The 22,620-nt window shown below is 47.6% G+C and overlaps 2 protein-coding genes across 3 annotated transcripts in view; both read right to left on the reverse strand.

Annotated features, from left to right (window-relative positions):
- Positions 1-1,047: 1,047 nt before the first annotated feature.
- LOC147097431 (RCC1 domain-containing protein 1-like) lies at positions 1,048-19,253 on the reverse strand. Of its 2 annotated transcripts, none has more exons than XM_085972405.1 (8): positions 18,950-19,253; positions 17,012-17,248; positions 13,787-13,940; positions 9,221-9,342; positions 8,275-8,394; positions 6,094-6,273; positions 4,408-4,437; positions 1,048-3,795 (listed from the first exon to the last, which is right to left on the reverse strand). In XM_085972405.1, the coding sequence occupies exons 1-8, from the start codon at positions 19,188-19,190 to the stop codon at positions 3,647-3,649; spliced, it is 1,233 nt and encodes a 410-aa protein (XP_085828531.1). In that variant the 5' UTR covers positions 19,191-19,253; the 3' UTR covers positions 1,048-3,646. The 2 variants fall into 2 exon arrangements, with proteins under 2 accessions (XP_085828531.1, XP_085828530.1); XM_085972404.1 differs by having other exon boundaries at positions 1,049-3,795; positions 6,131-6,273.
- Positions 19,254-19,416: 163 nt separating this feature from the next.
- LOC147097432 (protein unc-45 homolog A-like) overlaps positions 19,417-22,620 on the reverse strand; it is a 36,502-nt gene continuing 33,298 nt past the window's right edge. Inside the window, exon 20 of the mRNA XM_085972418.1 lies at positions 19,417-22,346. Coding sequence (XP_085828544.1) covers positions 22,074-22,346 — 273 coding nt within the window. The 3' untranslated portion in view covers positions 19,417-22,073. The remainder of the gene's footprint in view (positions 22,347-22,620) is intronic.

Raw genomic sequence — 22,620 nt, forward strand, 5'->3', positions numbered from 1 at the left:
ACTGGGGGGAAGAGAGAGAGCGACTGGGGGGAAGAGAGAGAGCGACTGGGGGGAAGAGAGAGAGCGACTGGGGGGAAGAGAGAGAGCGACTGGGGGGAAGAGAGAGAGCGACTGGGGGGAAGAGAGAGAGCGACTGGGGGGAAGAGAGAGAGCGACTGGGGGGAAGAGAGAGAGCGACTGGGGGGGAAGAGAGAGAGCGACTGGGGGGGAAGAGAGAGAGCGACTGGGGGGGAAGAGAGAGAGCGACTGGGGGGGAAGAGAGAGAGCGACTGGGGGGGAAGAGAGAGAGCGACTGGGGGGGAAGAGAGAGAGCGACTGGGGGGGAAGAGAGAGAGCGACTGGGGGGGAAGAGAGAGAGCGACTGGGGGGGAAGAGAGAGAGCGACTGGGGGGGAAGAGAGAGAGCGACTGGGGGGGAAGAGAGAGAGCGACTGGGGGGGAAGAGAGAGAGCGACTGGGGGGAAGAGAGAGAGCGACTGGGGGGGAAGAGTGAGAGCGACTGGGGGGGAAGAGTGAGAGCGACTGGGGGGGAAGAGTGAGAGCGACTGGGGGGGAAGAGTGAGAGCGACTGGGGGGGAAGAGAGAGAGCGAGAAAGAGGGGGGAGGGAGGGGGAGGGAGGTGGAGGGGGCGGGGAGGGGGAGGGAGGGGGAGGGGGAGGGGGTGAGGGGAGAGGGAGGGGGGGAGGGGGGATGGAGGAGGGGAGGGAGGGGGAGAGGAGGAGGATGAACACAAAATGGCTGGAGCCAGGTGAGATCTCTCTGGTGATATGCAAATAAGAACATGAGGAGCAGAAGTTGGCCATTCAAGCCTGCTCTGCCATTCAATAAGATCGTGGCTGATCTTAGAGTTATACAGCACAGAAAGAGGCCAATCGCGTCCGCGCCGGCCATCAAGCCCTGTCTAATCTAATCCCATTTTCCAGCATTTGGTCCGTAGCCTTGTATGCTATGGCATTTCAAGTGCTCATCCAAATGCTTCTTGAATGTTGTGAGGGTTCCTGCCTCTACCACCCTTTCAGGCAGTGAGTTCCAGATTCCAACCACCCTCTGGGTGAAAAAGTTCTTCCTCAAATCCCCTCTAAACCTCCTGCCCCTTACCTTGAATCTATGCCCCCTTGTTATTGACCCCTCTACTAAGGGAAAAAGTTCCTTTCTATCTACCCTAGTTTACCTCACGGACGCAACAATTAAGCTCTGACTGACCCGAGGCTCTGCTTACTTAACGCCGATTAGACTTTGTGGCCTTAAAAGGACACAGGTCCACCTCAGCGTAGACCGTGCATTACATTGTACAACACTGCTGTCCTCGGGATCATCCGACTCTACCTCAAGTCCACTATCCCCATATCCCTGATTCACCTTAATATGACATACACATAAGACCCCAGTTGCAATTATGAGGTACAAATGGAGCGTGCACCACACACCTTCCATCAATTTGTACCAGGCGGTGTGCAGCCTAACCAGGGGCTCAAAACATCCCAGAAAATGCAACTTTCTATTGATGGGGCCAAGAGGAGGAGTGGCTTCTCCTGTACCCACAAAAAAGGTCCACCCCGTTATTAAAAATAAAAGTATTGAGTTTTTGCTGCTCTCCTCTGCAGATTTTGACCAACTTTTGTTTGTCTTTCAGCTCCTTTAAGATTGTCCTGTAACCTAACCGTGGATCATCCGTGATGGGAAAAGTCAATCGACCTCCCTGGATCGTTTGGCCCTGTGGGAAAGATCAGTGTTCTCCTGATTCCAGTAACTCTGACTGTTAATTTTTTTGGGGGGAAGAAAGGGATCTTTGACTAGAAATTTTTCATCTGTATCACAGCATCAATTTCTAAAGCTACAGTATTCAAAGTAATCATGTTTCAAAATATCAATATTTGATTTACACCAGGGAGGAGAAAAAAGTTATATTTTGTGACTAGAATGCTTACAATGACAGAAACTAACATTTATTTTTACTGTGTAATAAAGGTATTTTCATCCTAAGCACTCACTGTATGGGTCTCATCAGTTTTAGTCTCATTTCCAGCTCCTGTTTTTCCCCCTGCAGTATTCTCCCAAATGTGCTCCCCCAGCTAACATGGCCGAATGATGAATGTTTTTGGAAGCTGACAACTTCTCAAAGCCAACGCCAAAAAGCAGTGGGAGCTTTTCTGAGCAAGAGCAGGATCCCCAACAATTCTCTCAGATTTGCAATGCTACAGGACACAGGCAAAATAGAAACACACCGACACTGCGTACCTTGGGAGACAGGCTTGGAGAAAGCTAAATTCTTCAACGCTCATCTCTCCGCACCAAAACCAAATCAGAAAGAATTCAATAGTGGCTGGGAAAAGGAAGTGTACCATGACATCCCAACACAACCAGAATTGTTCCAAATACGAACACAGAACCTAGAAGAATACGCCCCCTAATAAAACGCAACTTTCTCGGCCCAGCTAATTGTTGCTGCTGCATTGCAGCAGATGTAAAGGAGCATGAGAGAAAGCCCCAGGAGAGGATGGTATCACCAAAGGTATGTTCAGGAAAGCACTTGGGAGACAATGGCCACGGCAGCCGAGGGCTTCACCAGCCTGTTGAGGCCGGGCTAATTCCCAAGGTGCTGGAAGCCTAATGGGAACCGTGTTCACAATGGTCCACATACCAGACAAAGATGTTAAGGATCCCAGCCTCAGGCATCACACACCGTCTCTCTAATAGCAACTTGAGGACACGGATTTCAACTCAGGCCAGGGTTCAGGAGAGGATAAGGAACAGGTTTGAGGACCCATTTACTGTCAAATCTATCAAGGGGGTCTCTTGAACACTCCCTCGCTACAGAAAAGTTAAAACTTTTTAATGAAGTCAACTGAAAATTAATTTAGTTTATTTTAATTTCCACCTTATGAATATTAGGTGCTTATAAAAATGCATTTGTTATTATAAAATACTTAATTTTAATATTGCATTAATATTTACACAATGGGGTTTGGCCAGTATGAGCTGGGAGCGCGCTACGGGAAACAGCCAAAGGCAAGGGTGGAGAGATGGATAGTGAGGAAGGGGGGACAACAGAGTAGGAACAATGTACGTGTAAAAGGAGAGCGATATGGCAGGAAATCTGGCCCATACACAATGCTTCCTGTATCAATAGGAACTAATAATTTAACAAAGTCTCTAACTTATTGCTGTCTTTTATAAACATTTTCTGATCCTAATCATTGTGTCATTCGGTCATGCTGTTCTGATACCAAGGCAAATTTTTATCTTTGGCAACACGGCTTTCCTCCTTTTCCTTAGAGTGCCAACTCCTGCAGCGTCAGTCCTGTGGGCACTTTAGATCCTCCGATACTTTGCCCATGTGACCATTCTTCTCAAAAGTTAAGATGTCAGCAGACAATCCTGCCCTCATCAGGAGCTATACGTGCACAGTTTCCAACACTGGATAACAAATCAGGAGCAGGACACACAGCCCAGTTTGTCCCTTTCCTAACCCATGAGCACGCCAACTAGTGCGTTGGGTAACTCAACCTCGACTGGGAATCAAAACCAACAATCCCAGTTCCGTGTAGTATGGTTCAGCACCACACTATTACCTACGAGGCCGCTGCGCTGATTTTCCACACAATCTTAAACACCACTGAATTGACACAACACAGTCCGTCCAAGGTTTAAAGTTCTTCCTGTTGTGCAAAGACAAAAGTGTTCCACGGCCCACAGACAACATCCAGGACAGAAAGGTGGTTTTGTGTGAAGTACTCAACAAGCCTTGGAAGATCAGAGCTATCGGTCTGTCCGTGGCCAAGTTGTCCATAGTTACCTGGAAAATATAAACAATCTGTAAAACCTACTGTGGAAATAATATACTTAATATCCAATAACATAAATAGGAGCAGGAGTCGGCCCTTCGAGCCTGCTCCACCATTCACTAAGATCATGGCTGATCTTCACCCCCACCTTCCCTCACTATCTCTCGAGTCCCTTAGTATCCAAAAGTCTATCGATCTCGGTCTTAAATATACTCAATGGTTTACTTGCATTCATACAGCACCCCATCACACTGGTAAGTCTCAAGGCACTTCAACGGTTATGTAGGAAAAGGCAGCCGCCATTTTACCCCAGCAGCATCCCACAAACCACACCGAGGTGAATGACTAATTGGCCCATTTGATTTGCCGATAGTTGGTTGAAGGATCAATATGGGCCTGGACACAAGCAGAGCTGCCCAGTCTTTAAATAGGGCCGCGGCACCGTCAATGTCTGTCGGAACAGCGAACAGGCACTCACTGGGAAAGATGGCACCTATAACACAACGCTCGCTCAGGGGCAGTCCAGGTCACGAGCTCAAACTCTCAACCTTCTAGTCCAGAGGCTACTAGCAACTCAACCAAAAAACCAACACTAAAGCTTGTTTCAATCGATGAATACTTACCCCAGCCCCATGTGAAGAGCTTACCTCCCCCTGGAAAAGAGGGAAAATAACAGGATTTAATAGTCAACACTGAAGCTGTGTCCCAAGTTACTTAGAAGCTTTCAATGAGTAGTTCTATTGTCAAAATCTATATATATAATGTGACGATTAGGCCACATTTTGCCAACTACACAACTGGATAGAAGGTCGAACGTGAGCTCAAGTTCTGAGGTTTGCTAGTGATGAAAAGACATCGAAGACCTTAATAATCTCAATAACTAATCTCTCAACATAGTGAAAGAAATGAAATCATGATGTGATGAATGGTATCTGATTTATGCCGTAGAAATTTCTAGACAATGTACTCAAATAACGAGACCCAGTAACTTTACTGAAATCAGTGATACTGTTCGCAACAGACGTGAGAGAAAGCGCCAGAGATAAACAGCATATCAGCGTCTGAAGATAGGTTAATGTTTCAAACATTAAGCAGGGTTTCTCGTTTCAGTAGCTGATGGACCGGTTGTGTATTTCCAGCACTTTCGGTTTTCATTTCAAATTTTCAGTTTTCTCTTTTTAAGGACAGATTTTCTGCTCACTATGAATGGTGTGTGGAACTGAAATCATCTCTTATTGACAATCTGGTAGATATGAGACAGTACTGCACTCTCACTAGGAGACCCGAATCTCAGTCGGGAATGGCATCAGGCACCTTCACAGCCAGAGTTTACCATCTCATCTGGACAGGATGGAAGGAAACGGGGAAAAGTGGGTTAAGGAAAGCACGTTTTCTGACCAACCAGCCAAGGGATGGTAGTAACAGTCCGCAGACTTCTTATTCACATAGATTCTTTTATCTTGTCTACTGAGGAACGCTTAAGAGATTTGGGGTGGGAGGAGACTTGGAGAGCAAAGATCTCCGACACATTCACAATCTAAGATCTCAGCTGTACAGCCAAGACCTTTCACTCCTAATGTTAAAATCCTGCATTACCACAACATTAAAATGGCTAAAATAACAACAGAAAATGCTGGAAAAACTCAGCAGGCCAGGCAACATCCGTGGAGAGAAAATAGAGTCAACGTTTCGGGTGAAAACCCTTTGTCAAGACTAAAGAAGCACAGGGAATGAAATAGATTAAGAGGCCAGGCTGGGACAGAACAAAAGAGAAGAGACATTAAGAGGTATTCAAAACGAGACGAGATGGTGATAGGACTAGTGGAGACAAAAGACGGCTCCAGATTAGGTGTGAAATGCGCTGGCAGAATGGGAGACAGCTGCCATGTGGGAGAGAGGAAAAAGAAAGGGGGGGGGGGAAGGGCCAAAACAAAGGTGTGGATAAAAAATATAAAGTAAAAATGTAATGGGGCCGAGGTTATGATCTGAAATTGTTGAACTCGATATTGAGTCCGGAAGGCTGTAAAGTGCCTAATCGAAAGATGAGGTGCTGTTCCTCGAGCTTACGCTGAGCTTCCATGGAACAATGCAAGAGGCCGCGGACGGTGAGGTCCGAGTGGGAATGGAGCGGAGAATTAAAGTGACAGGCGACCGGAAGCTCGGGGTCACTCTTACGGAATGGCTAATTTTACAACGGAACTTAGTAGTTACACTGAGAAACTATCAAAACAAAATCAGTATTGCCACAGACCAGTCCGCCATTCTCTGGAGAAACCGTTAACCGTTACTGAGCGCCTGCTGGTACGTACTGGTGACGGCCGCGGTATGCCGTGACCCACAGCTGACCTTGCCGACCTCCGACTCCTCTGGTAAATCCAGCAGTGCAGGAAATGCCTGGATTGAGATGAACACGTTCAGATCGCCCGCGGCCGCTTCTTTACTGGTAGATCTCGTCACCGTGTCGCCTGCATCGCTCAGGCTCGGAGTGCCTGTGTGTAAAATTGAAGTTACAGTTTAAGCTCAACATCGATATGCAAACACCAGCGAACTGTGACAAGCACGGAATGTTTACTGCTGTTTAAAATAAAGTAACGGCTAACAATAAAAGCGATGCCCACTTTATGTAACTGAACTGCATCAAGTGAAAGCAAGTAATTGAGTAGTTTGCCGGTTCCCACTGAATCCGTCTTATTTCTACTGTGGGTCGGACTCTGCACCAACTATATGTGTGCGAGGAACACGAATGTGTAGTCACGAATAGCTTTTAACACTATTGTCCATGTGCTAATCTCTCACATGCAGTTAGTGCAAAACCAATTTTTGTAACTTTGCTAGTCTTTGCCATATCGGTGGGGAAACCACATTGCTGTCCTGTACTGACCCGCTCAGAGCTCAGCCTGCCCACAGCAAGACGCTAAAGTGCCAACACAAAAGCAAATGCTGTCGGGGGCTTTTGGTCAAAGCAGAGCAAGAGAGCGACCATTCTGGGACGATTTTGCTACTTCCAATGGCAAGAGTGTCTTGACTGCCACTGATGCTGCACTTACTGTTGGAGGCAGCCCTGTAATATAAAGGGACATGATAGAATCTGGGTCAGCTCATACTGAAAACAGAATGAGCAGCTCGCTTAGTTAAGCAAGTAGCTGAGCCATGAAGAGCAGGAAGGTCTCGGGACCGACGTGTCGATGGAGTTGGCTAATGGAGCAGTAGTAGGGGCACTGCAATCGCTCTCAGTGTTCCTACGTTTGGGAGAGGCAGATTCTATCAAGCAACCCTTGCTGGACAGTGCATGTGTAACATGTCAGATGAGGACAGCATCAGGATCAGAGTGATGCTCCACGCAGTCAAACTGCTGAAGTGTACTGTGTAAGCTCAAGAATGATCACTCAGGTGAGGCACCAGAGGGCAACCAGTACCCGTGAAACGGTATCCCATCAAAGGTCTTTAGGAGAGGAGAGGAGAGTGATGAGAAAAGACAGTACTCTGAATGGCAATAACTAAAATGCAGTTTGTTCGCAAAGACGATTTGTTCTGCTATGTTTCCTTGTTAATCAGGATTGCAAAGTAATGCATTGGTGGCGACCATTCCAGAATAAATTGTGTAAACCCTTTCTAAGCTGCTGTGTGATAAGGTTTTAAAGAACAGTTGCAACTAGAAGTACCAATTACAAGATACTGTTTATTTTACAATCGATCAGCAAAGTTCACATAAGACACATATACCACATTTCTGTATGTTACTTTTATATAAGGGGCAACCTATACACAAAGTTTTCAGACTGCAGCAAGAGGATAGCACCTGAGAGAGACAGGTCATGTTAGGTAGACTGGGAGGGAAAGGGGAACATGAAACACAGTCCAAGAGGTCATATTTTCCTCCACCTATTGTTAGGGAAGAACTCACACTGACTTTATCACCAACATCGGTAGTAAAATATACCTGCTTGTGTGAGATGACTGGCTCTTCAAAACTAGTACAGTGACCTGGCCAGTCTCTGCTCTACACACAGAACAAACCTCTTTAGGTCGCACTGCACAACTGTATTTATCTAGGGTGCAGAGTGTCAATGTAAACAGGGGATCTGTAACGCTGCAAAACCAAATCCCGAGTTCTTGTTGAAAACATTCTTACTTCTAAGAGGAAACTCTCGTTTAAACGGCACCGAAATATCCGGAATTCTCTATTAACCGGCAAAATTCATACTCCGAAAACACCTTAATAACTGGCAATGTTGCCGAGTCCGAGTCTCCCGCGGTGGCCGAGTTAGTCAGTGTGGGTAGTTCTCCAAACTGCCACTACTCGGCTTCTTGGTGCTGTCGGAAGTCCGAACACCTCAATAACAGGAGTGTGACTCTTTGTTTGTTAAAAATAGCCTCGGTAGATAACCCTCTCAGTCATCCGGAATTTTTAATCAACTGGCACCATCCCGGTCCCGTCGGTGCCGGATACCAAAGAGTTTCCTGCAGTTTAAAACCACGAGTCTCCTTACCCTCTCCGGAGAGCCGCTTGTGCGGAGAGGGCTTCCGATGCTCCTCCTCGGAACGTGACTTTGTCGGCAGTCCCAACTGCCCGGACTCATTCCATCCCCAGACGTACAGATCTCCTGATGCTAATTGTTGTAGAAAGAAAACACGAGATCTAATAGCGACAAGTTCGAATTAAATACATCGCCAAACCAGACTTGTACATTTAACCGATGGCAGAGGATGGGAAACAGCTCACATTTACAGTCGAGTTGTGCTTGTGGTTTCTGTTATTGAGAGAGCTCTAAATAATCAGGCTACCTCCCTGTGTGGTACATTAACGGGTCCCAAACAAATTACTTTCAGAAACTGCTATTACTGGGTAAATGCATATTGTGGCTCAAAGTCCCAGGCTCAATCCTTGCTCTGTCCTGAGTTAGCAGAGGCCAGTAAGGTCACCAGATGGGTCACCGAGGATAAAGAAGGGGCCAAGGTTTCTACTGCTGATCACTATCCTGTGACTATTGCTAGAAAATGTCCACCTGTGGACATTCAGACAAGATCAGGCTCAGCTGGGATGGTTTCTTCAGTTGAATAACCTGCAGTCACTCAACATCTAGGCTCACAAAGGTTGGTCACTCGGACGAGGTACCGGGGGGCAGGTGGTGCCCACGGAAGCTTACCCCAGTACGAGTCAGTGCCTGCAGGAGAGGCAAGGAAGAAAAACTGGAGGAAAAACTATTTCAGCGCAGTCTAGTAGATATGGATCAGGGCATGGGGATGAGTATAGCTCCATCGGCACGCAGTAGTGGCGGTATCGATGCAGCTTCTTGATGGAGAAGATAAACTCCACACTATCCTTTGCCTCCAGTCCCACAGGAGAGCCAGCAGCGGAGAACTGCGTATTAGGGGAGAAATCAGGGGTCCGTAAATATATCGCAGATAAGATGTTGCTGCGGTGACGAACCTTACCACTTGCACTTACGGAATGCCAGGCCCCAGCTGCTACCTCGGCCATTGCCAGCCCGTGCAACGCCTCCACGATACGCGGCTCTGCTTCACCTTCAACACTACCGTGTCCCAACTGACCATGCCTGTGAAAAGTAACAGCGCGTTGCTGAAAAATAAGCACCGATTGGATATTTACAACAAGTTGAAGTTCTTTACACCTTTAACACAAAGTGTTTCACAGAGGAGAGACAGACAGCAATGGTGGCCACTCTTCTTCTCTTAGGCAGTCCCTCGGAACTGAGGATGACTTGCTTCCACATTAAAAATGAGTTCGCAGGTGACTGATGAGTCCAATGTGGGACCTACAGTCTCTGTCACAGGTGGGGCAGACGGTGGTTGAAGGGGCGGGTGGGAGGGGTGCTTGGGTTGACGTGCGCTCCTTGTGCTGCCTGCGCTTGGCTTCCGCTTGCTCCCAGCGAAGAGACTCGAGGTGTTCGGCGCCTTCCCGGATGCTTCTCCTCCATTTTGTGCGGTCTTGGGCCAGGGATTCCCAGGTGTCGGTGGGGATGTTACACTTTTTCAAGGCAGCTTTGAAGGTGTCCTTGAAGTGTTTCCTCTGCCCACCTGGGGCTCTCTTGCCGTGCCGGAGTTCCGAGTAGAGCGCTTGTTTGGGAGTCTCGTATCGGGCATGCTCGAAATGGTAGGTGTCGAGGATGCTTTTAAAGGTGGGAGAAGTAGAAAGGTGGAGGGGGTTTAGAGAGTAGGGTTGAGACAGCCGATAGCTGTCTCCAACGGGAGAATGGGAGGGGGTAAGGAAAGATGTGTTTTGGACCAAATTTACCATCGGATGCCATCAACGGTGTTTTAAAAAACACTCACCACCTACAGGAATGTCAAATCTGCTCCGTGTCAACACCCACTCAGCATTTTACCCAGTGAACGAGACTCTTATTTTTAAAATCCTTTTTCCAATTTTCTCTCTCTCCCCCTCCTGAAGGCGCTGCTGTCCATTTCCATCGGTGGTCGTTTCTCACGCGCGGGTCTGTACAGCGAATTTCGGCAGGGTATTTAATCTTGGGGCATTTATTCGAGCCAAGCCTAATCCTGCCGAAAAGGGTCAGTGGAGATGAAACAGGAGCTGGAACCCTGGCTGGTACTTTTCTCCCCTGGCTCAAATGGCCGGTAATCCCAACGGTAACATCCAGCTGACCCGGTTGGGATCAACTAACCGGCAAAAGCCAAGAATCAAACTGGGCCATCAGGGCTTTATGCCTTTTTTTTTAAAGCACTAGGCCATCAGGGCAGCTAATTATAGCTAGTTTATGCAGAAATGTTATCGGCGTGTTTCAGATGGGGAATGACTGTGGGATGGCTAGCTTGCTCCCCGATAAGGGGTAGGCCATTTAGGACAGAGATGAGGAGGAATTTCTTCACCCAGAGAGTGGTGAACCTGTGGAATTCTCTACCACAGAAGGCAGTAGAGGCCAATTCATTAAATATATTCAAGAAGGAGTTGGATATATTTCTTAATGCTAAAGGGATCAAGGGATATGGGGAGAAGGCAGGGACAGGGTACTGAGTTTGGATGATCAGCCATGATTTCATTAAATGGCAGAACAGGCTCGAGGGGCCGAATGGCCTACTCCTGCTCCTATCTTCTATGTTTCTATGCTCCAGTCAAAGCTCCACAAGCCCGTTTGCCAGTCCTTGTCCAATATGTAACGTGTATGTCACTGCTGCTGAGATCAGGGCAGGACCATGTTTCAAGAGATTAAAATGATCCCGGACAAATACCAGAAAAGTCACGAGTACAGAAAAATATACTTAACTTCAATCAGATAACATCTGGAGTAATGAGGGACTGAAATAATGGTTTGAAAAGTAAAGCAGAACTGATTTTAAAGATAATAAAGTGGGAATTAAGTGAATGGGAAGTTTTATTCAATGATCAGGGTTATTTTCACAAAATCTAGTTACTACTACCCAAGTTCAAACATTATTCGAAACTTTAATATGCAAGACAACTTGCATTTATATAGCACATTTAATGTAGTAAAACTGCTCAAGGTGCTTCACAGGAGCAGAATCAGAGAACAATTACACCGAACCACTTAAGGAGATATTAGGGCAGGTGATCAAAAGCTTAGTTTTAAGGAGCGTCTTAAAGGAGGAGAGAGAGGCGGAGAGGTTTAGGGAGGGAATTCTGGAGCTTAGGGCTCAGGCCGCTGAAGGCACGGCCGCCAATGGTGGAGCGATGGAAACCGGGGATCAGTAAGAGTTAACCGGCAGAGTTCTCAGAGGGTTGTAGGGCTGGAGGAGGTTACAGAGATAGGGGCAGGTTCATGGAGGGGTTTGAACGCAAGGATGAGAATTTTAAAATCGAGGGGATGGTGGACCGGGAAACCAAAGCAGGTCAGCAGAGGGATGAATGGTGAACGGGGCCTTGGTGAGGGTTAGAACACAGTTAGAGTTTTTGGATGAGCTCCAGTTTATAGAATGTTAAAAATGGAAGATCACCCAAGAGTGATAATGGATTCTGGAGGTAAAAAGCATGGATAAGGGTTTCAACAGTTGATAAGCTGAGGCAGGGGCGAAGATGGGCGATGTTACGTAGGTGGGAGTAGACGGTCTCTGTGATGGAGAGGATATGGGGTCGGAGGCTCTGCTCAGAGTCAAATAGGATGCGAGGTTGCGAACAGTCTGGTTCAGCCCGAGACAGTGGCCAGGAAGTGGGGTGGAATCGGTGCGAGGGAATGGAGTTTGTGGGGAAAAGGGGGGTGTTGCTGGAGATGATGACTTTGATCTTCCCAATGTTTAATTGGGAGGAAATTGCAGCTCAACCAGGACTGGAAGTCGGATAAGCAGCCTGACACCACAGAAGCAATGGAGGGGTGGAGAGAGAGAGAGAGGTGATGGTGAGGTAGAGCTGAGTGCGGTCAGTGTGCATGTGGAACCCAACGTCATGTTTTCGGATGATTTCACGGAGGGGCAGCATATAGATGAGAAATAGGAGGGAGTCAAGGATAGATCCTTGGGAGACTTCAGAGGGAACAATGCGGGGGTGGGAAGAGAAGCCGTCGAAGATTATTCTCTGGCGACAACTGGATCGAAAAGAATGGAATCAAGCATGTGAAGATTCAATTTGAAATGGAAGTCTGAAATCCAACAGAACTGTAAAAATACACGGTTTAGTAGTAAAAAGCAGTAATGCAGCATCGACAGGAAACTCTCGATTTACCGGCACCTAAATAACCGGAAATCTCTGTTAACCGGCAAAATTCAGGAGTAGGTTCAGGTCAGTTTTACTTCATATTAGTGGCAGTTCCTGGATCTGTGGCTGTGTAACCGGGGTTCCTACACTTGTTGCTAAGCAACAGGGACGCTTGGTCTGTGGCCGGAGTTCCTGCACATGTTGCTAAGCAACAGGGAAGCCTGGATTTGTTGCTGTGTACGGAGCTCTCGTACCTTTTAAACTATACCTCTCTGTAATCCGGACTTTTTGATAAACCGGCACCACGCCGGTCCCGTTGGTGCCGGATAATAAAGAGTGTCTTGTAGCTTTGGACACTACAGATTTTTATTAGCAGTCATTCAAGTACTTCACCGAGAGAGTACCGAGGGCATCCATACACTTTTGTGGAGACTAGGTGGTGCAGTGACTAAGTGGTGCAGTAAGTTAGACACTAGTTTTTTCCCCTTTCTGGGACTTGGGCTCAAATTCAGTAAACGAATGAGATGCAGCACAGAGTGCCCTGAATTTCCACTAAACTGACCATCTCACTGAGAGGAGCCACAGGGTGGCTGGTGTGCGAAATGGAACAAGTGTCACACTGGTGCAGCAGACATGCTTTTTTGACACCAAGGCCAGTGCACATTGCTGGGGAATAATAGCAGGGAGCTTTACTCTGTATTTACCCGAGTGCTTAATACTGACTCTCGGTGTCTGAAATGAAAAGAGTAACATCTACAACCTTCGAGGTGACAGGGCATACGACACCAGGAAACTCTGTGGACCCGCACCCATTATGAACAGGGTTGAGGTTGCTCAAAGTAATTTTGCATCAGCTGGTTAAAGGAAGGAGCGAGAGATGAAACTGTCACCCCATCTGAAATAAAAACATGAAACGCTGGAAATACTCAGCGGGTCAGGCAGCATCTGTGGAGAGAGAAACAGAGCTAACGTTTCAGGTCGATGGCCCTTCGTCAGAACAGAACAGGGAAGGTCATCGACCTGAAACGTTAACTGTGTTTCTCTCTCCACAGATGCTGCCTGACCTGCTGAGTATTTCCAGCATTTTCTGCTTTTATTTCAGATTTCCAGCAACTGTAGCATTTAAAAAAAAAAAAAATGTCACCCCATCTGTCTGGCTGTGTTCAAATAGAGGTGAAAACACAGTGTTTTAACCCACATGGGTACCACAATGGTCCCTTAGGATTAGATCCAAAAAACACATTCACGAGTGACTAGATTCAAACCAACAACTTTAATGCAATGGATCTTTTAACGACTATATATATATTGAGCTCACAATCCAGAACACGGCTCGGTTATACAACAGCATATACATCATTAAAAATAAACCTTACCGTCCTGAGCCCCAGGAATACACCGTCCAATCAAAGCTCAGCAGGAGAGCATGCTCAGTCCCAAGTGCCAGCTTTCTTGCACAAAGCAGTGGTGACAATGGTTTGTAAAATGGAAGAGATGTTGTAACGTAGCCACCAGGGACCAGTGGAAGTGCTGTGAGGATGAAAAAGAGAGAAAGTATGTGTTTTCCCTCTGCTATTCCCCAGTAATGAAAGGAATTACACAACGGAGTCATATAGAGCAGACGACCCAAGGTTTGATTCACGGTCCGTGCCGAGTTAACTAATTTATCTGGACAAACAACAGGGTGCTTTGCGGAACACCTCCGTTCAGTCCGTAAGGGTGACCCTGAGCTTCCGGTCGCCTGTCACTTTAATTCTCCGCTTCACTCCCACTCTGATCTCTCTGTCCTCGGCCTATTACATTGTTCCAATGAAGCTCAACGTAAGCTTGAGGAACAGCACCTCATCTTTCGATTAGGCACTTTACAGCCTTCTGGACTCAAAATTGAGTTAAACAATTTCAGACCATAACCCCTGCCCCCATTTTTCAGGCAGTTTATGATTTTGCCATTCCCATTTGCAACATTTCATTCTCTCCTGCCTCTACCCTAGCACAGAATGTTCCTTCCTCCCCCCCCCCACCCTGTCTCTGCACCTGCTTAATACCTGTTACATCTCCAGCCTTTTCCAGTTCTGACGAAGGGCCCCAGACCTGAAACGTTAACTCGGTTTCTCTCTCCACGGATGCTGCCTGGCCTGCTGAGTTTTATTTCAGATTTCCAGCATCTGCAGTATTTTGCTATTGTGACAGGGCGCTCCCGATGGCCTTCGTGCCCCCGAGAGCAGTAACGCAGCCCAATTTCCCACTACTATGCAGCAATTCCAACTCTCAACACACAATAACACTGCACACACACAGATCTGTCAGCATCTGTAAGACAACGTTAAGGTACTGGATGTGGACCCTTCACACCTAAATGTGAACTTTTTCTTCTCTTCTCTTTACAGACGCCGGGAGACCTGCTACAGTTTCCCAGAATTTTCTGTTTTTACTCCTGCTTCCTAAGGGGCAGCGAGGCGAAGTGTAGCACCCCTACCACCTTGGCACTGATCAGGGAGTGAACCCCAGACCGTCTGGGCTATAAGACTTGGCGCTAGCTTCAGCCATGCATTCACCCAGCAAGCCACATCGGCGAGCTTTCACTCTCTTAAATGGGTAAATGAGCGTTGGTGCATCAGCCCGACACCTTGTGTAATCAGAGGGGAGTATTAACAAATCGAGTATCATTTACATTGGGGCAGGTACATCACTCATTGCTCCCTCTACACAATAGCTCCCATTTAATTCCCTGCGTTTATTCACTACATAAAGACGAATTGTGTGGGGTATTAGGACATTTGTCCAGGAGAATCGTGTTGATTGCAGAGCATGTTTAGACAGCCGCTGTACTACGGGATTATAGGCAAGAGAATAGCAACTCCTCGATCACAAATACAGCTTACATTTTGTTCTCAGATGTTGGATTTTCTGCTGGCTGCTGTAGAAACATAGAAGATAGGAGCAGGAGTAGGCCATTCGGCCCCTCGAGCCTACTCCGCCATTCAATGAGATCATGGCTGATCATCCAAATTCAGTACCCTGTCCCTGCTTTCTCCCCATATCCCTTTAGCCTTAAGAAATATATCTAACTCCTTCTTGAATATATTTAATGAATTGGCCTCAACTGCCTTCTGTGGTAGAGAATTCCACAGGTTCACCACTCTCTGGGTGAAGAAATTCCTCCTCATCTCTGTCCTAAATGGCTTACCCCTTATCCTTAGACTGTAACCCCTGGTTCTGGACTCCCCCGCCATCGGGAACATCCTTCCTGCATCTAGTCTGTCTAGTCCTGTTTGACCCAACGACGATGAAGGAACGGCCGATATATTTCCAACTCAGGATGGTGTGTGACTGTACAGTGTACCCAGCTTACAGCTACAGGAGTTATGACAGGAACGTATACATGTCATGCTGCACGGGCACGGAATAAATTAACTGCTTTTCCCGGTGCCCTGATGCGCACTATGCCTAATCTAGACAGAAATTATTCACTCACCGTTGAGTTTTAGTTACAATACTCAATAAATAAGTTAGTTAATACAGCAGGTGTAACAATTGTAGGGTAATGTTATTCACTAATTTAGTGCTGGGGTCACAATCCTAACCAACGTCTTGTTCGAGAGCTGCTCCATAAAATGCTTTATTACAAATAATGGGACGTGGGTCTGCACCCGTGATTCGCCAATTGGTCAGATCCTGATTTCAGCGACGTCATTGTGGAGGCAGGCCACCTCCCCGCAGGAAGAGAAAGAAAACAAAATCAACAGCTCTATTACAGAGTGCCACTTTAACAGGGCGCTTCAGTCACTGCGCAGACGTTGCAACAGGTCTGTCTCTTTTTGCTGGGACGGCAACAACGTTGAATCCTAAGCTTGGTCAGCACAACTAAGCTTCAGAGATCACGAATGGAGGCCAAAAGTCACAAGGAGCAGCAAGTCTTCCGAGGGCCAAAGAGGAAGGGGCCATATTGCTTTAAGGAAGCTTTAAGTCCATTACGTCAGTGAAATAAACTGGAGGTTAGATGAACTTGTGAGCCAGCACCATCAATGAATCCAATTCCAATAACCATCATCCCACCTCAATCTCTCCACCAGACTATCAAAGTGTTTATACTTTTATTTCGAGAAACCTAGGCGCTTAAGAGAATTTAAGTAAAAGGCAAGAAGCTGTGGCAGCAAGGCTCGACTAGCTCCGCTGGCTACAGTAATAAGCAGCTCAGCTACACAGACTCGAAAGCTCAGGTTCAATGCAGTCTGTGCGGAGCGAGTTGCACAGCTGGTAGGGGTACTACAATCGACTTTAATTACAGTGCCTGTACCAGGAGGGAAGGAAAAAAGCACGTTTTAAAATAAAATCAGTCAGGATACCTGCTCCAAATCCAGTAACCGTAACTAAAAGGGCAGATGTAGATGTAGGACAAGGCCAGTGATCAGGCTCAGAGGCAATCCCCACCTCGGACTGACACTGTGTCACTGGGTAAGTACTGAAGTGGCACCCATGCAAACACACCCAGCAAGGCATCAATAGCCTGGGAGGGCAAAAAATGAGAGATAAACAAAGGATAGCAGCAGTAGAATTAGGGAAGGGGTGAAGACCCTGCATTGCATCCTGATTTACTGTACCTGTACTTGGCCTCTCCCCCTCCTTCAGCTGCCTTGTCCAAGTCACGTCTCCCGTGGCCGCTCCGGAACACCAGAGGTTTTGGATATCCCGGCATTCCACTCTGTCCTGCCACAGCATGAGCAAGTATTTCTCCGAGGACAGGATGTCTAGGCAACCTGGATGACCTTGGTTACTAATGCACATCTGTTGCCAAGGGCGACCTCCGACAAAACCCCAGAAATAAATAGATCCATCACCTGGAACAAAACTGAGACAAAGTTAATGAGATGGAACTTGTTCTGGGGGGTTTAATTTGATCTGCAAAAGGATAGAATGGACCATTATATTATACAATCAATGATACAGATCTGTAAACCTGTATTTTTCCCTCTCCTGAAGGTACTGGTCCCAGCATCACTCCTGGACATTCAAGGACCAAATTTCATCTCAATTCAAGCATTGCTCTTTCCAGTGCAGGTGCAATGGGTTAAATGGTCTCCTGTGCTACAACTTCTATGATGTATGGAACAGGGAGTATTGACAAGAGATTTCAAGACTGAGATTGGTAGATTTTGTTAGGTAAGGGTATCAAGGGAAGTGGAGCAAAGGCTGGTAAATGGAGTTGAGGTACAGATCAGCCATGATCTAATCGCATGGCGGAACAGGCTGAATGGCTTCCTCCTATTCCTATTTACCCATGGGGAGCATTAAGTCAGAGTCCAGTCCTTCTCCCACATGAAAGACTTGCATTTCTATAGCACCTTTCACGACCACCGGACGTCCCAAAGCGCTTTACAGCCAGTGAAGTACTTTTTGAAGTGTAGTCACTGTTGTAATGTAGGAAACGCGGCAGCCAATTTGTGCATAGCAAGCTCCCACAAACAGCAATGTGATAATGACCAGATAATTTGGTTTTTTTAGTGATGTTAATTGAGGGATAAATATTAGCCGGGACACCGGGGAGAACTCCCCTGCTCGTCTTCAAAACTGTGCCATGGGATCTTTTACATCCACCTGAGAGAACAGGTGGGGCCTCGGTTTAATGTCTCATCCGAAAGTCGGCACCTCTGACAGTGGAGCGTTCCCTCAGCACTGTACTGGGAGTGTCACCCTAGATTTTTGAGCTACGAGGAAAAATAAGCTCATGCTGTACAGACTAGAGAAAGTTTAGGAAGAACCTCAAAGTGGTTTATAAAATATTAAATGGTAATATTACTTCAAAGAAAGCCATGAAAGTAGGTCAGGTGGATATCAGATTAGCTTACTAAAAAATCTTAAAACAGGTAAGAATTCTTTTTTTTAACACAATAGTGATGTGTTTGGAATAATCCTCCGGAGGCAAGAACATTAGGGCAATTCAAAATATAGATGGATGCTATCATGGAAGAGTCAGAGTCATAAAAGAGCGAATGTCAATGGAGTAAATGGCTGCTTCACAGCCTTTGTCTTATTTTTATATTCATGGGATGTGGGCGTCGCTGGTAAGGCCAGCATTTATTGCCCATCCCTAATTGCCCTAGAGAAGGTAGTGGTGAACCGTTGCAGTCCGTGTGGTGAAGGTACTCCCACAGTGCTGTTAGGGAGAGAGTTCCAAGATTTTGACCCGACGACGATGAAGGATCAGCCAATATATTTCCAAGTCAGGATGGTGTGTGACTTGGAGGGGAACTTGGAGGTGGTGGTGTTCCCATGTCTGCTGCCCTTGTCCTTCTAGGTGGAAGAGGTCGCGGGTTTGGGAGGTGCTGCCGAAGAAGCCTTGGCGAGTTGCTGCAGTGCATCTTGTAGATGGTGCACACTGTAGTCACGGTGCACCGGTGGTGGAGGGAATGAATGTTTAAGGTGGTGGATGGGCTGCTTTGTCCTGGATGGAGTCGAGCTTCTTGAGTGTTGTTGGAGCTGCACTCATCCAGTCTATCTATATCCAAGATGCGCACTCACCTGGGGACACGCACACTCACCTGTCAGACACGCAGAGTGGCTCCAGGAAGGGCGGATTTTGGACCCGGGGTCTCTCCCCACCGGACACCACCCGGCGCCGGGCCTCCCCTCGCTGCCCACCTCCGGCCCCTCACGGCTCTCCTCCGGGCCCGGGCCGCAGGCGCTCACCTCGCGGGGCTGCAGGACGCTCCCTCCCCCGCTGTTAGTAATCTGCCCGAATCGGTTAAACCCGAAGCCAAACCAACGCCCGGGGGCCGCCATTCCCCGCCAGGCGGACAACCGGCCGACCTCACTCCCAGCACCCTCCGCTCCCCGCGACCTCACTCCCGGCATCCTCCGCGACCCCACTCCCGGCATCCTCCGCTCCCCGCGACCTCATTCCCGGCACCCTCCGCTCCCCCCACTCCCGGCATCCTCCCCGCCCTGCGACCTCACTCCCGGCACCCACAGCACTTTCTCCTATTTGTAAACAAGCTGACCAACAGGACAAAATTCAGTGACTTTATTGCTGGATATTTATATATAATTGCAGCAGTAGTTTCATTACTGGAAGGATTACACCTTGAAGTGGATCATTCCATTACTTTATATGTGCAAAAGTAATAGAGAGCATAATATACAAGACTTATTCAGGAATGATGCAGACTGTGATACAATGCATACAAGCCAGGTCACCAAGTTGGACCAGGATCAAGGCCACGCCCACCAAACCACAAGAACAGTTTATCACATAAATTCTTAAGTTTGCCTCCTGCAGGATTTAACTTAGGGAATGTATACAATTATTGTGATTTTTAAATTACTTTTCTGATTGAAACTCCCTCGACACAGACGTGATGGGCCTCCATCTTGTGCTGTAAACTTCTACAACATGCTAAAAGTAATCTGTAGCTTTTCTGGAGGATAAGTGGGTGAATGTCTTGCCTGGTGTGGTAATAACCCATATAGGCGGTGTGATGCAATGTCAGTCATATGATTTACCTCGGCCAGCATGCGAGGGCATTGAACCTCTTCCTGCACATTACATGGTGGGGGGTGTTGAGGTGGAGCCAGGGCAGTAGGTCAGGGGAGTGAAGAAGTGTTTAGCCATGATGGCCATGGTGGTGTGGGGCAGGCTTGCTGGGCCACAGCTGGTCTTTTCCTGCCCGTCAATTTTGTATGTTGCATATATCTCACCCTAAATATAAAAGGCACTAACCCGCAACAGCGAGATTAACAACCATCACCTCACAGTACGGCCCACGTTCCGAGCTTTGAATGATTATGGTTAATTAAACACAAGGCATCAATACTGATGATACTCAATCTTCATTTAACTTAAGTGAAAATAATGATTTATTGTGCGAAGTGACAAAGCTCAATGATAATTAAACCGGCTCATCATCTTACCTCTCACGCAGGCAGCTGGTTGATAGAGAGCCACTAATTCTACTAAGTGTGTGCATTCACACAAGTTTAGCATTGACGTTTCTGTTGTGAACGAGAGGTGATCTTATCGAAACATATAAGATACCGAGGGGGCTCGACAAGGTAGATGCAGAGAGGATGTTTCCCCTTGTGGGGAAATCTAGAACTCGGGGGCACAGTCTCAGAATAAAGGGTCGCCCTTTTAGAACTGAGATGAGGAGGAATTTCTTCTCTCAGAGGGTCATAAATCTGTGGAATTCTCTGCCCCAGACAGCCGTGGAGGCTGGGTCATTAAATACATTTAAGGTGGAGATAGACAGATTTTTGCAAGATAAGGGAGTGAAGGGTTATGGGGAGCGGGCTGGGAAGTGGCTTTGAGCCCAAGATCAGCCGTGATCTTATTGAATGGCGGAGCAGGCTCGAGGGGCCAAGTGGCCTATTCCTGCTCCGATTTCTTATGTTATGAATTTTCTTTTAAATCCAAATATCTATGGGTATTTTCTTTTTAGAATCTAAACATTTAACCTACGCTTAAAACAAGCACCATATCACTGCGACATCTCCGAGCTGTTCATCTAATGAATTACTTGAAGTGCAGTCACTGTGGTTTTATGGGTAAACACAGCATGTTCCCACAATGAGAAGAGTGAGCGGTCATTGCCGCTTTTGCTTTGGTGACGTTAGCCGAGGAAGATGGGTAGAAATCCCTGCTCTTCTGTTGAACAGTGCCAGGGGGATCTTTTAACATCCACCAGACGGGGCCCGTGGTTGAAGAGCTGAACCCTGGCCCTTGCAGTGGCAGCACAGATTAGACCTTCAAAGCACGATACAGGGTTCAAACCCACAACCTTCTGGCCCACAGGTGAATGTGCAACGAACTGAGCCCAACGGTATGTGTAAAATATTATCGGATTCAATAAAGGCGCCGTGTACTATACCAGTAATCAGTGAAATATTCTGCTCCTTTCAAAACTCAGAGCTTCCCCCAGCCAGACCAGAAGCAGATCTACATCTCTGTTCCACCTGTGTTAGCGTTCCATCTAGTTTGTGGTTCCTTCTTAACTTTATATTGAAGAAAATAGTGTGACTTTTTTTTTCTGCATGATCCTGCATTCCTCGGTCCGAGTTAGCAGACCCCAGCTGGGGAGGTGAAACTGGCTTCATTCAGCAACCCGGGGTTGGGCGGCGGGAGAAATCAGCCAGAAGCCCTCCACCCTCTTGTCCAGTGACCCGCGGGAAGAGGACAAGATCACGCTCGGCTGCGATGGCCTCCACGGCCAATTAGCCCGCTAACTCGCACTGACAAGAGTTCACAGATCGGGAGGGGTCATTTGGGCGGGGGGAGACGACGACGAGGAGAGGTTGCGGGTGGCCATGGAAACGAGCCAAAAAGCTGGCAGCTGTTGGAGAGGTGGGAATGAACAAAGGGTAAAGGATTCTGACCCGCACACGGGGAGAACGGGTTCTCCTAAAGTGACTGACTGACACTGCAGGAAAATCCCGCTATACCTTAATTATACATCCCATGTTACACGAGCCAAGCCCTGCCGCTGTTGGTACTGATGCTGGTCACAGCGAAGGACTGTGATCGAAATATTCAGTACTCTGCTGTAAATAAAGGCACTGTGTAGGACGGATTACCCCAAGATCATTCGTTAGCAGTGTAGCGCACAGTGGGAGTGCTTCTCGCCTGCAAGCTGGCCTGTCTCTCCCTGGAATGCCCCGCGTTTGCACTCACTACGGGCTGGTCCCCTCCACGTTGGGCTTTATTAGTCCGTACTCCATGGCTCGGGCGAGGCAATCCTTGGCAGCAGCTGACACTTTGCACTTCTTCTCATCGCCGTCCCTGGTCAGAGCGGACAGGATTTCCAACATCTCCGTCTCCATGAGCAGGGCTGCGAGCTCCCGCTCCGCGCTCATCACGTTGAGCGCGATGACGAGCCCTCGGTGCTGCAGGTCGACATTCGAGCTCAGCACGAGCGCCTGCAGGATCTCCAGCCAGTGGGTTGTCTGTCGGGGAAGAGAGAGTAAAACACAAAGATGTCACTTTCAGCTGCAGTTCAGATTCGTTTCAAAAGGAGCAGACGTGAGAGAGAACAGAACCGTGCCAATTATCTCTCCTCGTCCAGTTCCTGCGGAGCTCCACAGACACTGGCTGCTCTCCTAGTGATTGATCTCCGACTGTGAGCCTAGACAGTGAGTGTCTGCAAGACCACCTCTTCTTGCCTTGAATATCTCTTAATGTCTCTCAATCTCTCCTGCTTTCTATCCTATCACTGACCTT

This window comes from Somniosus microcephalus, chromosome 32, assembly GCF_052327205.1.
Source record: "Somniosus microcephalus isolate GS21.2 chromosome 32, FLI_Smic_1.0, whole genome shotgun sequence".
NCBI classification, from domain to species: domain Eukaryota; kingdom Metazoa; phylum Chordata; class Chondrichthyes; order Squaliformes; family Somniosidae; genus Somniosus; species Somniosus microcephalus.

What these genes read in the sequence shown, in the direction of transcription:
- LOC147097431 (XM_085972404.1), bottom strand. Translation starts at nt 19,190, where the DNA reads ATGGCGGCCCCCGGGCGTTGGTTTGGCTTCGGGTTTAACCGATTCGGG. An exon ending in TATTCCTGGGGCTCAGGACG is followed by an intron (nt 9,343 to 13,786) that starts GTAAGGTTTATT and finishes TACTTTTCACAG; the next exon opens with GCATGGTCAGTTGGGACACG. An exon ending in GCATTCCGTAAGTGCAAGTG is followed by an intron (nt 8,395 to 9,220) that starts GTAAGGTTCGTC and finishes TACAACAATTAG; the next exon opens with CATCAGGAGATCTGTACGTC.